General features: G+C 36.4%; 1 protein-coding gene across 1 annotated transcript in view; it reads left to right on the forward strand.

Annotated features, from left to right (window-relative positions):
• LRBA (LPS responsive beige-like anchor protein) overlaps positions 1 to 25,124 on the forward strand; it is a 401,040-nt gene that overhangs the window by 348,772 nt on the left and 27,144 nt on the right. Inside the window, exons 49-53 of the mRNA XM_061440892.1 lie at positions 8,973 to 9,062; positions 12,338 to 12,530; positions 15,181 to 15,243; positions 18,467 to 18,622; positions 22,876 to 23,043. Coding sequence (XP_061296876.1) covers positions 8,973 to 9,062; positions 12,338 to 12,530; positions 15,181 to 15,243; positions 18,467 to 18,622; positions 22,876 to 23,043 — 670 coding nt within the window. The remainder of the gene's footprint in view (positions 1 to 8,972; positions 9,063 to 12,337; positions 12,531 to 15,180; positions 15,244 to 18,466; positions 18,623 to 22,875; positions 23,044 to 25,124) is intronic.

Below are 25,124 nucleotides of genomic sequence, written 5' to 3' on the forward strand. Positions count from 1 at the left end.
AGAATAAAACAACTACTTTGGCTGGGAGCAGTAAAGCTTTCTGGAAGGAGGTAACTCATGTAAATTAGTTCTTCAGCTCTGAGTGCTTTTCTCCTCAGCCCCTGATTGAAATTCAAAGGATAGAAATTTTCAGCACAGTCAGTTACCTCACCTCTTCTTGCTTGACCTGTCTTGTGGTTCTATCAGAGCCAGAGAGGCCTTGAGACCCCCTGGGCTCTTTACATTTTCATTTGTGCCTGGCTGGTCAGTCTTAGATAGCTGACATATTTGTTGGCCAGCATTAAATAAGGAAGAGTAATCGAAAGGTAAACAAGGGATGGAAGAAAGTGACGTTCATAATCCTTCAAAAATAATTTTTTTTAGTAAAAAGTATTTCCATTTTTTAACTTCTTTTTTCTCTTCCGTATGTTTAAAGGATGAGATATACTAGTGTGTAATAGCTACAGTTAACATACATGAATTAATTTAGCCTTGAATCAAACATGGAAGTGAACAGGATACAAAAATTTCATTACTCTTTTTGTCATCAGCATGATTTGATTATTTGCAGACTCTATGCAGTCCAAGCTATATCTCTGTTGACTTTCACAGTAACTGGGAAACTGAAATTTTTTGATAGGAGTGTTTTCATTCTGTTCTTACTGCAGCCTAGGGTGTCCAGCTCATCAGTGTTCCCACGGTGTTTGCAGGTGGTGTGTTATTTACTTACCAAACTGTATTATATTAGTTATTAGTTATATTTGAACAAGAGCTGCTACTTGAGTGAGAAAGCATGTGGTCAAGCTGAAGGTGCTTTTCCTCAAACAGTGTCCAAAACTAAAGTCTCACTTAAACGTTACATTTTAGTAAATGATAACAAAAATTCCATAAATTGCAGTAGAAAACTCTGAGATAATATTGTACCCATGCTTTCAAGAAAGCAAGTTTGATCTTGCAAGTAGTACTTATAACTTAAATAAATACATTTCAGAGTTTAGCCAAATGAGTTATTTGTTTCTTTTTCACAATTGTTACAGATTCTGAAAGATGATCACGCAAAACGGTTTAAAGACCATTAAATGTTGGATTTCTACGTCAGTTTATTAACCTTCAGATCAAAATGGTTTATTTTAATGAAGCTTTTTTATTTAATAAATAGAGATGGCATCAAAGTTGAAGAAATTCCATAGAATACGAACAGATTGGAATAGATTCCTTTTTTCTGGAGGAAAAAGTTTTATATGGAAAATATCTGGAGTTGGCTAAATAGGAAGTAGGCTATGTGAAAGTAGCAAGTTTTGACGGTTAGGTTTAGCTGTTTAGAGAAGTGACTTAATGTCAGAAATCGGTGTAGTTTCAAGTTATTGCACAGAACAGTGCCACTACTTTCTATGTGATAATTATTGATTTTAAATGAAAGCAGTGAGCTGCTCTCTTAAAACCTTCAACTGCCACAAAGGAGAGAGGCATGAAGTAGTTTTGGTTGTGGTGCTCAAATAAAACATTTGTTATATTTTTATAAACATTTTTATATAGTTGATATATTTTTAAAAATAGAGCTGCTTAGGATTTTGCTTGTACTGACTCCAGTTTTATTTGCAGGTCTGTAAATTCATCTTAACTTTCTTTTTGGATTCTTTTCCCTTTTTACTTTGTCGGTCTCTTTGAAGTACTACCAGACCTGGTTTTCTAGTTCTAGTTTTTTTTTTCTGCTTCTTTCCAGTAGCCAAAGATTTAGGTGTTTTGAATGAGCACATCAGTGCTTCAGATAGAGATACTGTTTGAAATTATCCATGAACCCAGTGCCTCTGAACATTATTGAGTGACATTTGTTTCTGTTGGTTGTGTCTGCTCTGACTAACTGGTTTCTTTCAGATTGGCAGCTGGGATTACGCTGCAGTAGACGGACAGCTGCGTGAACTGGAGATTGCAGCCAGGCCATGCTATGCCTCTGTCCAATATGCCTGGAATGTATATATTCAGATTGGAGTAACTTGTGTAGCCCTGAGGGGGATCTCTTTATATTCTCACAAGCTGTGATTACTTCCTGTTTTACTTTAATGACTGCCACGTAATTGTCATACTGATTTGTCTGGACAAAAAGGCTTAATTTTAATTTATTCTCACAGAAAATTTCTTAATGTAGTTTAAGAGCTGGCTCAGTGTCTTTGTTTTTAAAGGTGTGGTGGAAGGTGTCCTGTGCTGTGCTCCCTTCTACAATTTTCAGTGATTCATACATTGAATTGCAAATAGCTTTGAGAAAAAAAAATTTGTGTAGAGTAATTTCTCCCCCCTCCTCCAGGTATCTTAGTGTTTTGGACTTAATAAGTAACAAGTGGTTAGACTATTAAGCAACTTCCAGACAACTTGGTATTTTGAACAGACAGAAGGAACTGAAATTAAGGAGGAAAGGAGGTCAGATATTATACAACAGATGTGTTTCTTGCAAGAAAGCTATAAGGAAAGAAGAAAAAAAAACCCTTGTTTCATTTATATGTGATGGCTTTCATTTATACTTTTTTATGTTGTTTTGTATAATGAGGCATACTCAGTTTTGTTACATATATCCCTAATGCACCACAGCAAGCAAAAGTTATACACTTTTTATTTCATACCAACGTGCTAGTGTACTCTAATGATGTCCTCCTCCCCCTCCCTGCAGGTTGTTGACAATATTTCTGCCCCGCTTCAGCTCTGAACCTATAAACCTGTGTTGCTGGGGTTGAAGTAGTAACTGCATTAGTGGGCTGCAGCAGGCATCTTTTACACTTCGCTTGGTTAACGGAGGATATATCACAAGCATTTTTAGTCATGTTTAATGATACCTAGAGAACAGTATGTAACTCTTGATCTTGTCCGTTCTTCTCTCCTTGTTCCCTTCCTTGTGATTTACTAGATTTCAGAGCTAGTGTAGGTAATTTTGTTTAAAGCAGTACATTAAGTGAATAGAGCAATGATTAAAAAAAAAAAATTAAATGATTCAGTATAAAAGGGTTGATTTGTGAAGCTGAAATAAGAGAAGGATTTTTCTGGTTTGGCATAAAAAAATTAGGTTGCTCATCTTATTTCAGTGGCTGGGAGCGTGTGAATTTATGATACTAAGATTTGAGCACTGTATTTTTTCCCTGGGTCAAGTGTAGAGCGATATCCCTAGGGCAGTTGTACAGTCAGCAAGTATATACATTGCCTGTGTCAGAAAAGCATTTTGCCCATTTTTCACAATCTTGATCTAACAGGGATTGTTATGAAGCCAGGGGAGATGGTACTACAAAGAGCTTCTCTGCTTCTATTCTATAATCTTTAGCCTGTTTCCAGCAATTTTATCTAATTGCTATGAATCCTGCTTGTTCTCCAGCTTGTGTTATCTGTGTTTCTGTAGTCCGTAAGGAATTTAACTAAGAATCTTACCGTAGGACTGTGACTATCTGGTCAGAAGAGGTTTTTGTGATCACTTGTTATCAGAGCTTGATTTTAATCACTGTCCCATGGGGAAAGGAGTAGTCAGTTGGCTGCTAAGCCATTCAACTTCTGTTGAATGGCTTTCTGAGGGGAAACCTGTCAAATAGTCTGCGTTCTCTGGTGCTGTAAAGCAACATCTGGGTGGAAGGAAAGGGAAAGCAAGTAATCATAATTGCATATTGCTCAAGCCAATAGAAATCACTGAGGAACATGTGTGTAAACCTTTTTGAATATTGAAAAGTGAGGTAGGAACGGCAGAGAGCCAAAGTAATTATTTTTGCAAGGGCTCTTGTTTTCTGGACATAAATACTGGGTAGAAACATGGAGGATGAGCCCAAAACATTTTCTGTCCCTAAAATGTATGCTGGAAGAATAATTACAATGCATGATGTTATTTCACTTGGCTTTTCAAATGTTTGGCAATTAAAACTTACAGATTTGAGAAATAACTGGAAATACTTCAGTGTAGATCTGTAAAGGCACATTGACTGAAAATAGCCTCTTTGTAACAAATGGTGAGGTTGTAGGTTGTGCATTCAGACAGAGGCGTGTATTTTAACATGGATATGCCCTGCCGTTAGACTTCTCAGACATTTGTGTCTGAGCAGCCATGATGAAAGCAACTCTGAGCTAGTCTCTTTAAGGGTCTTTAAATCTAGAGTGAAATGGTGTATGTCTTGCTTTTTAACTATATGGGCCTTCATTTCAGAATCTGAGTTCAAAACTAAAGACCGTTTCATTCTTTCTCTGTGACACTCACTGCAGTTTCCCCTCCACCCACCCTCCCTCCCTCATATTTAATTTTATAGTTCTTTCAGACATAAACATGAAAAAAAAGCAATTTTGACTTAGTTTCTGAGTGTTGCTGCAAAGAAAAGTAACAAACATCTGTTTTTACCTTAAGTGCATCCATATGTTCAACCTCCCCATCACCCTCCTTCCCAAAAAATTTACAGCCGTATTTGGTGGGTACTGCATACTGCTGAATTAACTTTCTTCACAGTTAGATTAGAGGGTAAGTTCAGAGACTGAAAATATCCATACTTAGCAGTGGCCAGAAACTACATTATATCTAAGCCAAGTTTTCAGGTTTTTTACTTTTCCTCTTTTAATTTACTTCCCTGTTCCCTTTCTCCCCTTCCTACCCTACAAGAAAAGAGGAGATTATCCAGGTTATTGTGGTAATCGGATAAATGCTAACTTGAGAAATTTTCTGATGGCTTTCATATTTTAATTAACATTCAGAATACCGTGTTTGTCATATAAGTATGATTTGAGATGTATGCGGTGTGGATTATTGAAAAGAGTTAGTACCCTTGTTTCATTTTATTACTTCTTGTTGTAGCATCTGGAACAATTCTGACCTTACCGAAGTTTTGTTTTAGTAGAGGATTAACAGGAAGAAGGCTATTTTACTGAGATACTTGAGAAGAAGTGAAACAAAATGTTGAATGATGTTATCTTTGTGGTAGGCAGAATGCTTTCACAGATGAGAGTCTGTGGAACTAAAGATATCTTTCAAACAAAGTTTATTCCTTTCCAGTTAGATCGTGCCTTTAATAGATGTGAAACTAGTTGTGTGAATTTCGTAAATATTTCTACCTACAATAATCTGAATAGTTCTATGCTCCAGAGGGATTCAGCAATGTGAGAACACATGCCCGTCCTCTGCCACTAGAAAACGCTGGCTGTGTCTTAGTAACATCAGGTAATGCTAGTAATACATTTTTCAAGATAAAAGTTAGAACCTGTACTATAATTTATTAGAAAGTTGATGACTTTTCGACTGCTGGTCATTTTACTTTATATTCTCAGGTAAGTGGTAGGTCCTTTTCTTCAAAGGAGATATTAATTATCTCTCTGAGGAAAAGATTCCCTGCTCCTAGCTGATTTTCTTTGACAGGTTGAACAAAAGTCTGTGTGACATCTGGTGGCTACAATGCCCTGTATTTCTCTTTCCATTGTTATGTAAATGGAGAGACTGGGGATTGATTCTAGCTTCACCATCACATGTTTCTGCTGACAGAGGGAGGTCATCTTGCATCCGTCTGTATGTGATTCTTCTGACTGAGACATCAGCAGAACATCAAGCTGACATTTGGATTGACTTTAAATACAATCTGGGAAAAGGAAGAAATCATTTGGGGTTGTTTGTACACTCTCTTGGCCATAATTAAGAAATGTTGAAGCTTAATAAAGAAATCTTTACATTTTTTCTTGGTAATTAAAAGGAATGTGAAAGGTTTTTATCCCAAAGTCTAGCCACTATGTCTTGAAGTAGTTGTCCAAGTAGTTTTTTTTACTCAATAGTTTTTCAAATTTCTTTTGGATCTCTGAAGACATCAGTAACGAGGACACACAGATAACAATACCTGTGCTTTTACTCTATGCATTTTTGATGTTTTATGAAACCTTGTTACTTGTGGTAGGATATGATCTGAATATAGATTTTTATAGGCTCTGTTGGCTAAAAGGAAAACATTGTGTCAGGGGAATATTGGAATCCTGGAAATGCAGGCTCTCATATTTTTGGAAGGACCAGATGGAACCTAGTGAGTCCAAAAGACTTGTTTGTGACGAAACTGTTAAATCCCAAACTCAAGCTAGATTGTAAACATGGGTGTAGAAACTGTCTGTTAAAGACTAAAGACAGAGAATTTGTGGTCCTCTAAGGCATACTTTCAAAATCATTGTCCCCTTGGTCAGCAGTTCTACCAGCTCTGACAGAACACTACTTGAAAGCAGGCAGTGACTTTCTACTTGCAGGTTGAGTAGAATATTTTATACCTGTTTTTAACATCCCAGAGGGATGCTCTTCTGCACTGAAGAACACTGCTGCTGTTGTGTGGTCTAGGAAAGTGACTATGGTAAGCATCATGTATGTGAGCAAGCACTGGAATCATAACTGTGTCTCTTCCAGTTTTTATGTTGCTGGAAGGTAGTGAGTTCCTCTGAGATCTGGACTGTGGTAAACAGCATTGTACTGCTGATTTTTCATTGATTAAAGCATTATAGCATCTCATTTTTCTTCTACATCAGTTTGGGGTCTTGTTATGCTGAATGTATTTGAAGTATTTGAAATGCTCTGCATCAACATGAGGTATTCTGTGTTTAATTTTCTCTTTCTTAGTACTGGCACTATGTAAGAATAGTTTCTAGGGGTAGCATTGGGAATTAAAGGACATATCAGATTTCATGGGAAGAACAAAATTCTAACTCCCTTTAAATGCTAAACAGGGGCAATTTGGGAATGGAAGTTATTATATTGATCATAAGTTAATACATTAGGAAGTTAACCAATCTGAAGCTTATTATTTCCTCTTTTTATCTGATTATCTTTATTCTGTTTTCAGCTCTAAAAGAAATGCCTGGAAGTTGTGCTTCAATAATATTTTATTAATTTTGTATAATATATCAGATATATATTTTATAGGAAATAAATAGTGGATCCTGTAGATGGTAGGTTTGGTCTAAAGTTTTTACCAAGCACAGAATAACAGACATCCAGGACTGTCTGCATACTGCTCCTTCTGTGTTTTTCTAGTTCTACCCTCAATGCAATGCAGAATTCCCATTTGCTGGTAAAAATGTTCTGCTCATTCTGCAAATGTAAGCAAATCCCTTTAATCTGCATTTTTTCAAACTAACAGCTTTTTATGGAGAGGGCAGAGCTGCTGACCAGTATGCTGTTGCTTTGTTAATGTCTAATGTCTTAAGGGACCTCAAATTCTATGCCCTTGTGATTCCCTTGATATCTCGAGTCATAAAATCCAGATTTGAATTTTAATGTAGCATGTCTCATCACTAGGAAGGGGACTCTGATGGTCTTACTGAGCTTTAGTGTTTCACAAATTTGCTGTTGCTGTTCCTCAGAAGGTACTAGTTAAATCACTTGTGTTTGTATGTCAGATTTCATCCAGCTTTTTGATAAACTTACTGATTCACCAGTTCTTTGAAGATTAAGGCGCTTCCCAGTCTGTACAAGAGTGTTAGAATCTGTCCATAGGGTAATTGCAATTCCTCTTCTGGTGAGTTCAGATATTTCAAAAGCTCTGCCAAAGGTAATAAGGTCAAGTGTTTTAGATGGCATATTTTCAATCACAGAATGATTATTTTTGATGATTGTAAGGCCTCAGGTGTATTCTACTTTGGGTTTTGTTATTTCTGTAAGAGGAAAAAATTGGGTCCTAGTGATAGTCTTTATTATTATCTAAAAATAGTTGTATGTAAGACTAAGTTCAGCATAAGTGTTATTCCGTTGTCTCAAAAATGTTAATGAGTGGCTAAAATAGAGCAGGAAATAGAAGTGTAAGGAGCCTCAAGGTATGTTGAACCGTGAAAAAGAAGAATCTCTGATAGCAAAACACGTTCTAGTAGCTAAAAAGTGGCTAGTGGTTTTGTGCTTCAGCTTTCAAGCTTGCCATTTAAACACTTTTTTGAAGGACCTGATTTTCAGGACTTCTTTTGAACATAGGACTTGCTTATGTCTCACCTTTGGTATTCAGCATCACTAGGTGCTTTGAGAACGCAGGGCTCAACGCACCGTGTAGCAGAGAAACTAAAGTATCAGCCCATGTGCAATCTGTTAGCCCACAGGAAATGCAAAGTAGTTTTATTTACTTCAGCTCACAATGAAAGAGATTTGATCTAAGATCCATGATTTAAGATTTTTATTGTTATTATTAGCCTGTTTCTGTGGATAGTGCAGGGCTGGCTGACAAGAAATAACTTACTGAATTTTGACTACTTAATTTTTAATTTAAGCCAGTGGGCAATAACTGGCAACATGGAAAATGAGTTGGACATACCTAGGCAAGAGATAGAAGTTTACACATTTCAGAATCATTATTTTTAAGAAATGACTAAGCATGAGATGGGATTTTCATATATGCCTTATGAAGTGACAAAGCATGTTGCTGAAGATACAAAGTTTTTTTAAAAAGTTTGTTGCAATATATCATTATCAATAGATATAAAATATATCATGTTCTCCTTTAGCTGCATATGTAATCCTGGTTTTGCTGTTGGTACTTCAATACATCCTAAAGTTGTTTGCTCGTTTTGAATAAACAAGAAAATAAGAAAACAGCTCGGTATTGCTTTCATTGTAGTTAATGCTGTGAAACTAAGCAGTGGAGTTTAAATAGAAAACAGAACACTTAATGCCTATGGAAACTTTTTAAAAGTTAACTTTTGTTTCTGAGTTATGATACAAACAGGGTAGGCCAGTGTTAGAAAGGAAAAATGGAGCCAATAAAGAGGGTTTCTGATTATAATAGCTTGTTTCTGTTTAATATCATTGAGCAGGATGAGGTTTTGCAGAGTTTCTCATGGAAATAGCATCCACAGTACTAAAATGATTACCTCATTCTTAGTACCAGTGCCAAGCACTTAGCCCCACAGTGAACACACGGGGTTGATTTTCAACATGAAACAAACCAGAAGTGTGGAATGACATTTTCAGGTGACAGTTACGGTTCTATTCCCTGTAATTAGCACCTCTTAACATGCAAACCTGCCTGTGCCTTTTCCAGGCTGTTGAAGCTCAAATACGAAGTTTTGGACAGACCCCTTCCCAACTGCTCATAGAACCACATCCTCCAAGAAGTTCTGCCATGCAGGTGGTAAGTACCATGTTAACTCTTTGTGACCTCCTATTTTGTTCACTTCCTTTGCTATCTTAAAGTTACAGAACCGATCACTTTGCTTTGTTTTTTTGTGGTCATGGAATGATGTTATTTAAAGCAGCAGATGAGTAATGATTTTGTGTGACTGAGAGTGTATGCAGTGCTTAACTATTTATTTATTGCTGAAAGGATTGTATTGATTTCTAGTACAGACCTTTTTTGTCAGTGTAATCTAAGAACACTTCATCAGTTGATTTTGTTAATACCATACCTGTACAGGTGAGAGCCAGTCATCATGGAGACAATTTAGCTAATCTTTGGCAGATTCCCCGAAAAGCATGGATTTAGGAGGTGGAACTTCCTTGTCTTTTCCCTCAGGCATAGGTTTTCCCCTAAAACCAGGATTACTAGGAATTCATGAGCTGAAACTTACATAGCAAAGAATGTGACCAAATGTGTTTTGCAGTAAAGCTAGGGTAATAAAATCCAGGCAGTGAGCATTAACATGCTTTCCCTTTTACCTCTACTTGTGTCTAATATAATTTTATTATACAAACTATTATTTTGTTACTGATTACGTTCCATATCATGTTGTGTGCTGTCCTTGGGTCTAAAATATCATTTGTGTTGTCATAGATCCAGAGCCAAGCATGTTACGTGATACTCCAACAAGTGGAGCAAGTGGTCTGCTAATTCACAAGTTTTTCAAAAGGTTACATTCCCTTATTGTTAAGATCAACATTTTACACTGAAATATAAGAAAAGACATTTTATTCTTGTATGTTCTGTAAGACGTATGTCCTACTCAAGCAGACTAAGATCATTAAAAATATATCTGAAGTGCAAAAGGTTTTAGGAAAATCACACAAAACCCTTAAATATTTCCCAAGTAGCTTATGAGCCTTGTGATGTGGATGTCTAAGAAGCGTAAACTTTCTGGTCAAATTGAGCTACTAGCCTTTCTCAAATATGACATGTGTTGTACCTGAGACTTGCTCAGCTGACTGTCCCCCATCCCCACCTCCCTTTCTGCAGCCTGTACATGCTGCATTTGAAGCTGTGATCGTGCCCTGGGATCCCATGCCCTGGATGGACAGAGCTGATTGTGCTGATCTGTGATCTGTTGGCCCATTACACCTCCCACATAGTGTCTCAGGGCTGCAGACCGCTACAGTGACTTGTGTGGGCTGTCCATGGGGCTCTCCCTTTCAGAAGAGCCTTGTTAACAGGGATGTTGGGAAGCCCAAGTACCCTCATCATCCATGCCATATGTGTATCCATCTGTCATGGTGCCATGCACTAGGCACTTGCTCTAATTTAGAGGCATTTGTTTCAGGAAGAGGAGGAACTTGAGAAGTTGATTGTTGATATGTTTGTCAGACCCATTGTTATATAAATAAATTTGATGCCAGGAAGCAGTTTGTGTGGTTTTATAATAATATTTCTCATGATGCTGAATTAGTAAAGATTTAGTATGTAATGAAAGAAGTTAAATTCTAACTGTTTCTACCTCCCGTGTTTTTGGGGGGACTGAGGTACACACACAGGAAAAAAAAACCTTAGTTCTCTACTTGCTTTGACCAGTTTTGTGGTTATTAATACATGTTTTTATAATGGTACTATATTAAGTGGTTTTCAAAGTGCTATTCGTGGAGCTGAAATGCAGTAAGGATTTTTTTCCTACCACAATTTTGAATTATTTCTAGTTATATTATTTACTGAGCTTTCTGTTTTCACATGTGTGTGTGTGTGTGTATGCATGTAGGCATGAATACAGCCAAATTCAAAACTACCACTTGCTGTGTTAAGTGCACGAGCCATAATATACACCAGGTGTAGCAATTAGCAGTCACACGAAGGCTGCCTATTTGTCTGGTTTTGCTGCTGTTGCTGTATCCCCTTGTGTTTTCAACCATCAGATAGCTGGATTTAATTGAGGCCACATCAGATGAGGCATTACTGACACCTTTAATTGAATGAGCATCCAGGGAGGATTAACTCATAATATTGATTGGCTTTTAGCCACTTGCTCAGAAGGGTGTCTGGGTAGCTTATTAGTTGCTTTTATTTACACCTTTATGCAAAGACTGCAAATAGGAATTCATAGAGCAATATGTTTTTCTAAGTACTCTTAATAACTTTTTAAAAAGGAGTGATAAAAATGCAAATGTATTTAATTTTTTTATTAGTTCTGTATAAATATACATTAAATGTATGCACTTACGTACACATATATGTAATGAAATATTGCAGGTGAAAAATAGCTAAGAACACTTCATTAGTGTTCTAATTCAGTTATTAGAAAATTACAAATACTACAGCAATGTGGCTACTGGTGACTAGGTTGTATTTCTGCATCTCAGTGGAGTTCTCATTTTTTAGGTATGCCACGCTATCATAAACGCATTAAGTTTTGCTTTTCCTCCTTATGTTTGATACCCAGAGATAAGGTCCTCAATATTTTGTTTCAACATTTGAAACAGTATTAGTGTAGCTTAGTTTAAAAGTTATTAAACTTTTCAACTTACTAAATTAGAAAACAAAAACTTAAAAATATTATGTTGAAAATGAGAGTCTGGATTCATTCCTTCCCTTTAGTATTTCTAGAAACAACGCAGAATAGCGTCTGTAGTCACGTCCACTTTATCTTCTTTACAACTGCATTTAATTATGTTTGTCCTTTGAAACACATTTGCAGTAAAGTCTTCTACTTTGCATTCATAAATCTTATTTTTGTACACCAGAAATATATACAGAACATATATCTAGTGTATGTGTGTATCTGTTTATTTTAATGTGCTTTCATGTTCTCATCTGGTTTGTAAAGAATTGCAGTCTGCCAATTTAATGGAACTTGAGACAATCTCTGGGAGCAGGGATTTCTCTTGCTCACTTTTTTTGTGTGGGTGTTCCCTCCTAGTTTGGCATTGCTTTCCTTGACATACTATCTCTGCAGATATGAAGGAGAATTCTTCTGGCAGAGATAGGTCATTGGAAACTTTTGGTTTAATCTGCTGTGATCTGTAGCAAAGTTTGTATATAGACACTCTGTGCTCAACAAGGCTCTCAGATTAATAGTGTACATGAAAGTTTTTCTGCCTAAAATGGTTGTTTCCACAAGCCTGTCCAATTATTGCATTTGCTTTCCACTGCAGCTGCTATTGGATCCTGTGTATTTTAATCCAATCTTCCATCTCTTGTCCCGTCTTCTCTTCTCCTTCCCGTGTTTTCTTTTCCCATGTATTTGGGTTCTTGTCGTGTGCACTCAACAGTATCTCCTCCTGCAGAGTCCATTGATGTTCACAGACCAAGCTCAACAGGATGTTATCATGGTTCTAAAGTTCCCGTCCAACTCCCCTGTCGCTCATGTAGCAGCCAACACCCAGCCTGGTCTGGCCACTCCTGCTGTGATCACAGTTACTGCAAATAGGCTATTTGCTGTAAACAAGTGGCATAATCTTCCTGGTAAGTAAATTAAAGTAAGTAGCCTAAGAAACCACTGCCATCAAGCAGTACTTTTGTTGTCAGTTTCCAGATTTGCAGCAGAACTGTTTAAAATTTAACATGTCAAGACTAAGTCAAGTTCATTGACGCAGCATGCTCTTCACACGTGGACTTAGTTTCTTCTTAAAAAGTTAACTTGAACTATTGTGTAGCAGAATGTGTAGCACACAAGAGGTTTGTAACAACAATGTATTCCTTTCCAGGCCATCAGGCACTATGCAAGAAGAGAAAAACTGCATGTTGCTCTGTAATCATTATAAAGTCACACTCTTCCTCTTTAATTTGTTTTTCACTCAGATGGAAGTCTGAACCATATCACATCAAAGACAAATTTTAAAGCATGTAGAACTTGTCTGAAATCTTTTTCTAGTTGATTATGAGTACCGTATTCTGATGATAAAGCCACATTCTAATGAAGCTTAGAAGATTAAAGATGTAGGGAAGTCTGTATCTTCTGTAACTTAAACATCCCAAAGTTATTAGGTGCTTATATATTTGTCAGTATGAAAGGAAAACAATATATTCATTTGCATAGCAACCAATCAAATCAGCTGTCCTTTAAAAATGTGTTGGACCTGAGAACACTGTCATTTTATTTTCAATTCTAATGTTGTCTAATCTTAAAGATATTCATCCTTCTTTCCTCCTTTCCCTGTGACAGTCTGATGCCCAAGGCATGAAAGGTAGTTTATTTCAGTGCTATGCAGTAAATCCGGTCAAAGGCTTTTCAAGAAGGGTTAAAAAGAGCTTCTACTGAAATAACTTAACTAGAAGGCATTTGAACCAGAGTAATACCCACATCCCTGAAATACCTACTAAGAAATCTGGATTCTTGGTCCTTGACTACATTTTGAGAAAAGCCAGATGATTCCCACTCTTTTCCCTAATTCTCACAAATTACCTCTCAACTTTGTATGAATAGAAACATCTATGCATCAATTTACTCATCCAAGAAATGCTTGAAAAGAAAGGGGGGGACGAGCACTTGTCTAGTTAATAAGTTGTGAGCAAGAACTATGTACGGGACTATTGAGATTTGTTTGAAAGGAGGACAGCAATATTCAAGGCTTTTAAAAAAAAGTCTTTGTGGACATACAACAGTCATGGGAAAAGAAGAGGTTCTAAAGTGGTGGGAGTTGATTTTGATTTTCTTGTAAGTCTGCTGGTGATGATCTGTGGGCAAGAAACCAGTTGTCGAGTGTAGTAATTAACTGCTTTGAGTTGAACAAACCTTCAGATTTTCATTTTTTTTCCTGACATACTGAGAACAGTAATCTTTGTTTTAAGTATTTTTTTTTCATTTAGAGGTATTTTACACTTGTCTTTAAAAAAAAAGCTCAAGAAAACCTGTAATTCAAAACAAACAAAAGGCAACTGAACAGAAATAAAACCTGGTAAAAACCCACCTCATGCCACCTCTTTGAGAGCACGCTGGTCAGCTGCAGGCTGTTAATGGAGTACTGTGCTTAAGATACCTGGATATGAATTCTTGAAACCAGTCTTCACTATTTTTGCCTTCAAGTTTTATACCAAAGTGACTTCTGCTAGGATTAGAGGGCAGATATCATTACTACTCCATATCTCCTCCTGTGGACTTACCATTATCTTTACTAATGAGGCATCATGATAAAAAAGTTAAGTTGCCACGTTGTCAGTGATATATAGTTCAATATCTCATTCCTACTTTTGTGTATGAGTTTGGTGGCTTTGCTAGCATGTAATGGCACTGGTACCCAACAGGTTACCTCCATCTTGTCATGTTTTTTTTCTCATAGTGATTGCAGCATAACTTTGACTTACGAATTACTTATGAAACCTTTCTGTTGATACTGACTTTTATATTAAGCTATAGATGGTAAGATAGAAAAATCACAGGTTAAGTGTTCATCCATTATTTTTGTTCCACTTCCAAGAATATCTTGTGATCCGTTGGGGGAGGAGAGTATGTTTGCTTGCATGTTTGTTTAGTGAGGCTGTGGGGGAAAAAAAAAAAAGGCCTTTTTTTTCAAACTGAAGGAAAAATTCAGAAAGTAGGCATTTCACTGGTATGCCAGGTGCCAGATGAAATGTAGGTCAGCAGAATTATATATTAACTTCTATGCAAAATTGCAAATAAATGGGTTTTGGTGATGAATGAATCTTGAAATACTGGATGACTATGAGATTTCCCTGTCTGCATCATAAACTGACTTAAAAAAAAAAAAGTCCTTTGTGCTTCACTTGTTCAAAGCAGAGCTTTAAAAAGGAAAGAGGGACATAGTATTTGCTACAGTCAGCAGATGGTTGTTACATTTTGCTGTCAGTGCTCTTTACCACTTAATTTTATTTTGTTGCGACAGGAGAGGTTCCCAGTAAAGCATCTGCTAGAGCTTATGGCTGAGGACCAAAGCTGCTGCCGATGGCATACATTCAGAATAGCACTAATCTAAAATAAATGTTTAATAAGCAGCCCACAGAAGCACCTGGAATTTTGGTGTGCTTTTTTAATTCGTTTGATACAGAAGAATCTCTAATAGTTAAAAAAGGGACATAGCTTTGATTTATAAAATGTATGTGGCTTCACGTATTAAAAAAAATGCAAAGTTTTAAAATCTTCTTTCCTAAATTCCAGCTCATCAAGGTGCTGTACAAGACCAGCCTTACCAGCTGCCAGTGGAAATCGATCCTCTCATAGGTCTGTCACTTCCTTCTCTCTTTGCGATTCATTAAGCTCTGTATGGTGGCCCTGAAGTGTAGATTACGGTTGTTTTTCACTTGCTGGTTGCTGGGAATGGAATTTTCCTGATAAACCATTTGCATGCAAATTGGAATGCAATGAGCTGTGGCTATGCTGGTATTTCATCAACTCCCCCTTGTTGGTTTGCCTAATTTGAACAGGCCTAGGACGCGTGTCAGTGAAAATTAATATGGATGCTGTAATAATGTGTGATTGAGAATGTGCATGAAGTACTGTCAGGATAATATTGGATCTTTTCATCACCCAGACTTGTTGATGAGCAGGAGCGAGGCATGTTATGATGAATTGGTGCACTGGTAATTTGATGGAGCTCCTTTGCTGAGGAAATTTTCATAATAACAGTGGGGTTCTTAACTGCGCCGTGTTGTGAAAAATAAAACCATGGTGCCAGGGTTCCGTCATTAAAGGAGATCAGTCCTTTCTTCATAGACCTGCTGTTCAGGCTGAGGGGATTAATGTGTAATTGCAAAGCATTTTCAAAGTTGAAATATATTGCCCACTCTGTTTTAGTATTGAGATATTAGTATTCATTTTTCAAGGGTAACGCATCTTTTGATCAGCATCACTAGTTAAATTTGTGTATGTTTTTCTTTTATTAAAAAGGGGCGGAGGAATGGCTTTTATTCAATGGCTCAGTGTAATAGATTCAATTCATGACTTTTTACTGTAGAGGTTTATTAGTTTATATAGAGCTGATTTCTCCATTAGTATGGATAGTTTGGTCAGTTCTTTCATTACAGATCCAACTTTGGGGAGCGCATACTTCAATGATAATTCAGAAGCCTGCAGCATGGCAAACAGTAAATGCAGAACAACCTAACCCCATTATATATTCTAGCTGTAGTTCACAGGAGCAAAGAAGACAGGATTCCTCCTGCTCCCAGTTCTACTAGACTTCAAGCTTAGCTCTGTTTTTAAAACTGTCCATTTCAGGATGGTTGTTTAAGTGAAAAAGAGGTGAAATGGCCAATTATAGAAGCATGAAAAAAAATCAGAGCAAAACCGAACTTGTCTGGATCGGTTAGATTGACAAGTCTGTCAGCTAGTGAGAATTAATTTCAAAACCAATATGCATATCACAGTAGGAACTGCATTACATTCGTTTGTAGATGGTGACTGTTGCTGTGTAGCCATTTTGCTGGGTAAGCTCTATGATAATTAAATCAGGAACAGTGTGGGCATATTAAACCATCTTATAGAGCTGATATGATGTTTTTCCAAAGTTTCTAAAATCAATTCCCATCTGAATAATGCCATATTTGTAATTTGTAGTGAGGAGGACATGTGCTGTAACTCTCCTTCCTTCCTGAAATAGATTTTATCTGAAAATTGTTTGGAGAAGGAAATGTATATTCTGCTTTAAAACTTGCTATCAGGTAGACCTTAGAAATATAAACGCCCCAGAAAAAAAAAACAAAAACCAAACCACAGCCAAAATTGTATTAGGCCTATCTGGTGATTTTTCTACATATTGTGAAGAATTTTAAAATTATAATTCCATTTTTAGGCTTGCATTTAATTTAGAAAATACTTTGACTTTTGTTTGGTATAAACACCTTTAAAATTAATGTTCACAGTTCTGAAAACTCATTTAATAGATCGTACAATAGATCTCGAATCAGCCTTGTGATTACTCTGGACATAGTTTAAAAGGTTTAAGGCTTTCTTTGTCACTGTTTAGTAGCATCATTGGGTATAAGCAAGTAATTATGTAGATAATATTAAAGGTTTTTAATTGTGGCTAGATGCATTTACCTAAATATGGCACCTAAGAGGACCACAAAATTGCACTTTTATGGTTATAGCAGGAATCTTATTGCTGTCCTAGTCATACAGAGAGATTCCTGCTGTCCTTGTTTTCCAGTTGCACAGGAAGATGTAAGCCAGCAGTGTCTAATATGGCATTGATTCTAGACCTGTTTTTGAGGTGAAGTTTTTTGAAGGTCTTATCCACGCGAAATGTTTTTGGGGTGTTATTTGCCATTATTTCATCATACAGAACACTTCACTGTGCATTTATAACTCACTGTTGTTATTCTTTAAGTAGTCCCAGCAGAAGTCAAGGCCCTTTTATGTGTTACCCGTAGAGGAAGTGTAAATACCTTGCTAAATTATTTGCTACCCATATGGACAAGAGAGTGTCAACATTTTAAATGTAGCGAAAGCATAAATAAATAAAGGATTTCGTATATAGTATATGAAATAAGCCCAAGAGTTAGGGGATAGCTAGCCTGTGAGAGTGGAAAGAAGGTAAAGAGCAAAGAGTAAAGAAGAGCTCAAGACCAGGACACAAAGGTTGAGGGGACCACCGGAAATGGAAGTAATGGTGCTCTGAGCAGCTGGAAGACAAACCCAGGCCTAGGAGAACTTACTTGCCTGGGGAGTCAGGTTCCCTCAGCACATTAAAGTTCTTCCTACAGTGTGGGATTTTCATGATATATATCTATAGGAAACCATGTATCTGTATGCATACACATCAGTTAATAAGGGCAAAGTATAATATGAAAAATGTGTTCAGTAATTGATTCCTGTCCATTCTGTGGGTTCACAAAGCAAGATTATCTGGGGAAAATAAAACAGCAGGTGATCAAAGTAGGGTGAATATTTTCTCCCAACCCTAAAGGCGATTGTGGCGATACGATGGTGAAATTTTGTGCAATGCTTAAAAAAGTAGTAAATGGTAGTAATGTTTACTGCAGGTATTCTTTTTTAAATTACAATGCTTGCAGTGAAATACAACTTGTGTACGGTTTTGAAATCATAATTCCAATATTGTCTGCATTCGAGCCACTATATAGTATATGTGTTTATGTACTGTCTTCTAATTATATTCCTTTCATCTGTTTCTTAATTTCCTATACTAGAAGGGGGGAAAGAAGCTTATTAAATTTTTATTTATCATTCCTTTTTTCAATCTTTCATTTATATTTGACTTAAAGAAGGGAATTCTCCTAATTTAGAATATATACCAGAAGGAATTAGCATTGTTCCAAGTGTAATGAGTATTTTATAGTAAAAGTAGAAAGAGAATATCCCTGCCACAAAAACCAAGTAACAGCAATGAGAAGTAGTTTTGGTGTGAATGTTAATTTCTAAAATGTGCTTTTGTTCTGTGAATGTGGATGCTAAAATTTCTTGATTTGTGTGTATTTCTGCTCAGCCAGCAATACAGGTATGCACAGGAGGCAAATCACTGACCTGTTAGATCAAAGCATTCAGGTGCATTCCCAGTGTTTTGTCATCACCTCTGATAATCGTTACATCTTGGTCTGTGGCTTCTGGGACAAGAGTTTCCGAGTTTATTCTACCGACTCAGGTAATGTATTTTTAAAATACGAAAATCGCTTAAAAGAAGCTTTGCATGCCCAGGGAATTAATTTTTCTTGGAGTACTTACTTGAATTTAACTGGTTGGTTTTCAACGCCTGAGAATTTTTTTTTAGGAACTACAGGCAAGCACCACAAAATAAGAACAGAAGTGAAGTCTTGAAATCTGGTGAAAGAATACTTATGAAAGCCTTTGAAAGATATACTATAATAGAAAAGTTGATTTGGAGCCACTAAATTCTTTCATATAACATTAACTGATCGATATAATGGGCAACAGTTAAATTAGTCTGTCAGCTGGTGTGTATCCAAACCATTGAAGTCATGCATGTGTCATGCTAAATAGAAAAGAATTTTTCAATGTAAGTGCTATAGAAATTTAAAAGCCATGGAGCCCCAGAAAAAATAGGTATGATTTTTTTTCCCTTTCATTATCTCATAATGGGAATAGCACCCTCACTGCAAGGTACTTCTTTCGGATTAATGACCCAGTGTGGTTAATGTGTGTGTGTGCCATCAAGCTTTCCAGTAGGTTATTAATCCCTAGGGAATATCCTACATGTTTGTCATCATTTCTTAAATATATTAGTTAATAGTTTTTTTCACACTTGGCAAACCAAAATGCTTAACAAAACAGGATGGTTTTAATGAAAATCTGTTAAAATGAGATCTCATGGCATATTTTAGCATATCTGTCTTTTTTTGCAATTTTAAAGCCTTAAGTATAAATGAGAAGTTCCAATTACTTCATATTGAATGCCTACAATTCATTATACAGACATCTTGTTAGACCTTCTTAGTTTCATTTTCTCATTGATGAAAATAAATTTACATAAAACTGTGAATTTAAAGGAGATCCTCAGAAAAGTTAGCGGTTATAAATTAATTGTCAGTGTCTATTCTTGCTTTATATGAACAGAGAGCTAATTCTTTTATGTCAAAGGGTATATTTTACTTTACACCTATAGAAGGAACTTGTATGATTTTGGTAGCTTTGTCCTGTATCAACTGAACTACAAATACCTCATTATGTCCTCTGTGTTTAAGTCAAGAACCCCAGGTATCTCGTTACTAGCATAGCTAATTATGATATAAACCAAAATACAGTTGTCAAAATAGTTGCAGAAGATTTGGGTCTTCTGTGTGTCTCCTGTTTGTCTCCTGTATAGAAACTCTAGCTCTAGCATAAATCAAGTGAATTCAGATGTACTTTATTTTGCTTTGAATTAAAATGAGAATGTAGTACTGAAATACTTTGAAATCAACAGAACAGCAAGGGAAAAAGGTGATGTGATCAGTAATACCTAATGGCAAGTGATCATAAGCATTGAATTCAATTACGTTTTAGCACTCACAGGAAAAGGGGACTTTTTTCCTATTAGATTTTGGGTTTGTTTTTTTTTTTTTTTTTTAACAGGAAATACTTTTAACATAAATCATGGGGTTTCAGCACAGCTGGTATAGCAGAAGTACAATAAAACCTTCCTCCAGCAGTGGGAATGATTTCTAGACAGCATTTTAGATTGAGTAGTGCAGAGACTTGAGTCTTACTTTTCTTTTAATTATTCTTAGCACAGCTGTCAAATAAAACAATAACTAGAAAACGTGTTCTGCCAAAAAGGGCTGTCTGAGTCTGATATTCCTGTGTAGGCAGGACAACTCGTACTAAAGAATACAAGAAAGTTGAGGAACTCTTATGAGATTAATAATTTTTTTAAATTATTTTTACTAATATGAAAGAGCAGAAGCTTATTTTTTGTTGTGATAGAATTTATTGAACCTTAGCTGCACAGTAGCTAAGTAAAACTAACGTGGTAGTGCAGCTACCCAAACAACTAGCCTCAAAAAAATGTTTGTCTCCTCGAACAGAACCTATAAATATAGAATATAATTGAAAGAGAGATCCCTATAACTCTGCGATGTTTATAGCATAAACTTGTGTTCTAAAAGTATAAATCACCTCAGGTAGTTGAATACCTATGGCTGTACAACTGAAAAATATATCATATAATTAAATTCTTCTAAAATCTCAACCATGTAATTGACAACTTGAATTTTCAGGGGAAAACATATGCTCGGTAAGATGTTTTTGTAGATTGCCAAAATGAGGTGTGTGAGTGTTTCACTGCTTCTAGCTGTGAGGTTCAGTAACTTTTTCTGAATCTATTGACTGGTCAGCATCTGAGACAGTCAGGTGACTGCAGCACAAATTAAATCCATGGTGTGCAGAGGTGACCACTATAGAATGCTATTACAGACTCAACCAGATGAGTGAAAGACTTGAACCCTGAGTTACTCTCCATTCTGGTACAAGGTAGAGCTGCACAGTAAGTGTATCTTCCAGGATTTTGCCCCTTCCAGTCAGAAAAGGCTCACGTGATAGTACTTCATTTCACAATTTCTCTTGGAGGATTAAACTTGCCTCATGAGTTTTGTCAGTGTTGTACTTTAAATCTGATGTACAGATTTCCTTTAAATTGCATCATGTGACCCTATTGTTTTTTCATATATTAAAGTAATTCATTCCCCCTTTTTTGTAGATGTTCGTATCTTTCTCATGTTTGCTTTTTGTTTCATAAGTTCGGGTTTTTTTCTTTCTTTTCTGGATTTCTCCACTTTAATGCAGTTACCTTTTTGATCTTCTATTACAAATCAGGCTTTTAATTTTATTTTTGTTCCTTCCTCAGAACCACTCCCTTAAGTCATTTGCTACCATTAGTGTTATTTAGTGGCTCCGTATGAACGCAATGCCTTTGTATTGAGGACTATAAAATGTGTCCTACTAGCCACATTAAATGAGTGACTAATTGTTTTTAATTCATACATCAAAATATTTTATTAAGATGTGCTTTATTTGAGTCCCAAGTCAAATTTGTGTAACTACTTGTCATGTTGCTAGCTATTTTAAAAAAAAAAAAACCTTTTCAGAAGATTTTATTTCAGAAGTTTGCATTTCCTGTTTCTTTTTCAGCCTGTGTTTTTAATCCCTCCAAAGCCATCACTCTTTTCCCCTTCTGTTCTTCCTCATTCTTTATTCAGCCTGAAGCAAAAATTGGTGCATGGTCATTTGGGCTGAGGAATCTGAGGTCATGCATTAATGGCATCACATATCACACTTCCGTGTGTCATTGGAGGCAGAATTTGGTCTGGCCAATGTTACCTGAATGGGCCAAGTAGCCACACACACGTAACGTGTGTATATGTATCTTTTGTCTTGTCTCTACAAAATGTGCCGTTACTAACCTTCAGTAAATCCAGTGAGATGGATTTTAGTGCTTACATTCTCATCTCATAAGGTCGCGTATGCTGCTGGCAGGGCACATGATGTGTTTTACTGTGTAGGAGCCAGGCTCTGGCTGGGTGGTCTGACAGAGATCTACTATGGGTGACCTTACATGTGTTTCCTCTCCCACATGCAAATCCAGTATGCATGAGTGGATCCAAATTTACATTTTCCTGAAAATATTGTCCTATTTAGTTAAAGTTAAAAGGTGATGGCCATGCTCATGTTTATACAGACTCTTGGATGGCTCATTTTTAACTGCCTAGGCTTTCCGTTCTTTTTAACATTTATGTGTTTTACCAGTGGTACAAGAGTTTGTCCTATATGCAGTAGGTAAGAGAGTTTTTTACAGGTCTTTCTTATGAGGTTTTCTGAAATTCTTAATAGGGAAAGATACTGGTAGAAATTATCGGCAAGTGTCTAAAAACCTGGGTACAAGAGCAATTTTTTGTCTGAATTTCATTTTCTCTGTTTAAGGAGATGCTCAATAGCTGCACATGCTGTATTTTCTAAGACACTCTCGCATTACCAGTTTCTTCCGAGTCTTGGGTGTTCTGTTAACTTCTGACTCCATTTCCCAAATCATCATCAAATTTGCTTTTTTTTACTATTAATTACTTTCATCAGTAAATGTATCTTAAACTTGCCTTAAAAGAGAATCCCATTCCATTTCCTGTCTTTAAAGTGAAGGTAAACATATAAAATTAAAAAAACCTTCTAGCATGATTGGCCTTTGAATAACGTATAAAATTTATAGACTCTAAATATTTTTTGTATGGACTGCTGTACTTTTAAATAAGTTTCCACCAAATCAAGGAAAAAAAAAATAGTACTCTTAAGTATAGTTCTTTCTGGAATCTTTTTTTTTAATAAAGAAAATATTTCTGAATATAATATATGTAGTTTGCCTTAGAAAGAATGAAAGCATAGTTTTAAAGCAACAAATTTTATGTGTTTCAGGTAAACTGATGCAAGTAATATTTGGACACTGGGATGTTGTGACCTGTCTTGCTCGTTCTGAGTCCTATATTGGAGGAAATTGTTACATTCTCTCAGGATCGCGTGATGCAACATTGCTGCTCTGGTACTGGAATGGCAAAACCAATATCATTGGTGATAACCCAAGAGGTAAGCAAAACCAGAAAAAAACTGTTCTATGAGGATGCTGTCTAAAAGTAGCTTCAAAGACTGAACATTTTGCATGACAAAATTTTAGGTAGCATTAATGTCAAAGTACAGTGCTCATTTTTTATTTGTAGTTGGGATTAGTTCTGGTTTAAGGAATTGAGGGTAAACAGCGCTTGCTTTGCAACACAAGTAGAACTATATTTTTAAAGCTATAGAATACTGAACATTACAAATATATTTCTTTTTCTTGTCACTATTCAAATGGGAATGAGTGGCTCTGGGAGTGAGAGAAGGGAACTCCAGTTTTATATATCCTGCTCAACCTGACTAAATCTTTTTCTCTCAACATGACGATTTCGTTAAATGTTGTTTAAAACAAAAAAGACTGTACATTGCTCCAATGCAGAGTGTATTTTATGCAACTCTAGTCTTAAGCATATAGGTTCTCACAGCTGTACTGTTACGCAGACTGTGAATTTTAAGTTAAAGTTTGTCATTGTAATGAGATGTGTAATGGCTAGAACAGGACACTTACGTGAAAGAAGGACAGACACATGGGCCGGATTAAAGAAGCAAACTCAAAACTTTTTTAGTTTAGGTGCTACGTGCCTAATCCTCACTCTGATGTATTAGGCATTTTAATTGGTTCCAGTGCAAGCAACAGGGTTCATACCATATAACCAAACTAATTAGTCAGAATAACCCCACTTTAGCCTAATTTAGTTTTAACCCCTGCCCACCCAAACTCACCTTGCACTTGCCAAAGAATTTAATCTTTTCCGTCTTGCACCATTTCCCAGAAAATGCCAAATCCTTTTACTCATTGAGATACCTTTTTTTAACTCAAAATTTTCTATGGGAAACAATGAAACACTGTGACTGTTTAACTCTGCTGTGCCTGCGTTATATAACAGGAAAGGTAGAAAGTGATCTTGTTGCTATGCCAGCTTGACATCACACAAAAAATTGTGATTCCCAAAGCAAAGAAAAAGGCAGAAATGCAACCTTAGAAAAAGCCTGAGTGAGCCACTTCACAGGAGTGAGAGGCTTTCAAGACAGCTCATGAGAGTTTACATATGTGAATAGAGGGGTGCATCATAGCCAGAGATCCTGTTCAGCCACAGAGAAAATGCCCTGAAGAAAAGGGGCAAGAAGCAGTATATTCTGTATGTCTTAAGAAGAGTGCTTGTTTTCTCCCATACACTCTGGCCTTGTTTAAATATTAGTGAGAACATACCTGCTGCCTGCAGAGGAAGAAATAGACATCTGGAAAACAAGAAGTATTGTTTATCTGGCATATATTGCAGTTACAACTGGTATACAATTTCATATAATGTAAACAGTATCTGACATCTTCCAAATTAATCAGTTTGGTAAAGTTTGTGTTCCATACTCAATCTGTTACTCAACTGGAGTTACTTGTATTTGAAAAAAAAGAGGTGGTTTGGCTGAAATTGCGTTCTGTGAACTAGTTCGAAGATGCACAACTAATTAATATGAGAATGAATATCTGAGTTTAACTTGCAAATTATTTGATGTTGACTGTGAAAACTATTTAAAAACTGAAGAAGAAACAGAACTGCAGTTCACACAGTTGCAGAATCTTCAGGTGGAAGATGTGAGCAAACTATTCCCATCTTCCTTCCAATAGCATGATTCAAGAGATGGGAGCCTTTCTAGGGTGTAGCTAGCAGAATTTTATGAGCATCTTTAAATAAATATGGCTTTGGTTGAGGACAAAATCTCTGTGAACGCTGTATATATATTTTGCAGTCAGTTTAAAGAAAATGCAAACTCTGCACAATTTTTTGCAGAGTTGTAAACTTGGAAACTCCTGGAAGTCTGTGAAAGGAGCTTAAGAGTTTGACAGTCAAGTGAACTTGTAAATCCTGAAGGGCAAAACTGCCCTATTGAGGAGCAAACTGTGGTTTGCAGCAATGAACATCTGTAGATGTCTCCTTACAGTGTTTTGAAAGCCTGCAACTGTAGTCCATCTTTGTGAATTCTTAGGCCTGTCCTGGGAAGTTCTTGTTAAGTATTTGCCAGTCTTGCCTGCTTTGTGAACAAGACCTTGAGGGTAT

This window comes from Pezoporus flaviventris, unplaced genomic scaffold (genome assembly GCF_033815535.1).
Source record: "Pezoporus flaviventris isolate CSIRO_AGI_PZ_B2104156 unplaced genomic scaffold, CSIRO_AGI_Pfla_v1 ptg000002l, whole genome shotgun sequence".
In the NCBI taxonomy this organism is placed as follows: Eukaryota; Metazoa; Chordata; class Aves; order Psittaciformes; family Psittacidae; genus Pezoporus; species Pezoporus flaviventris.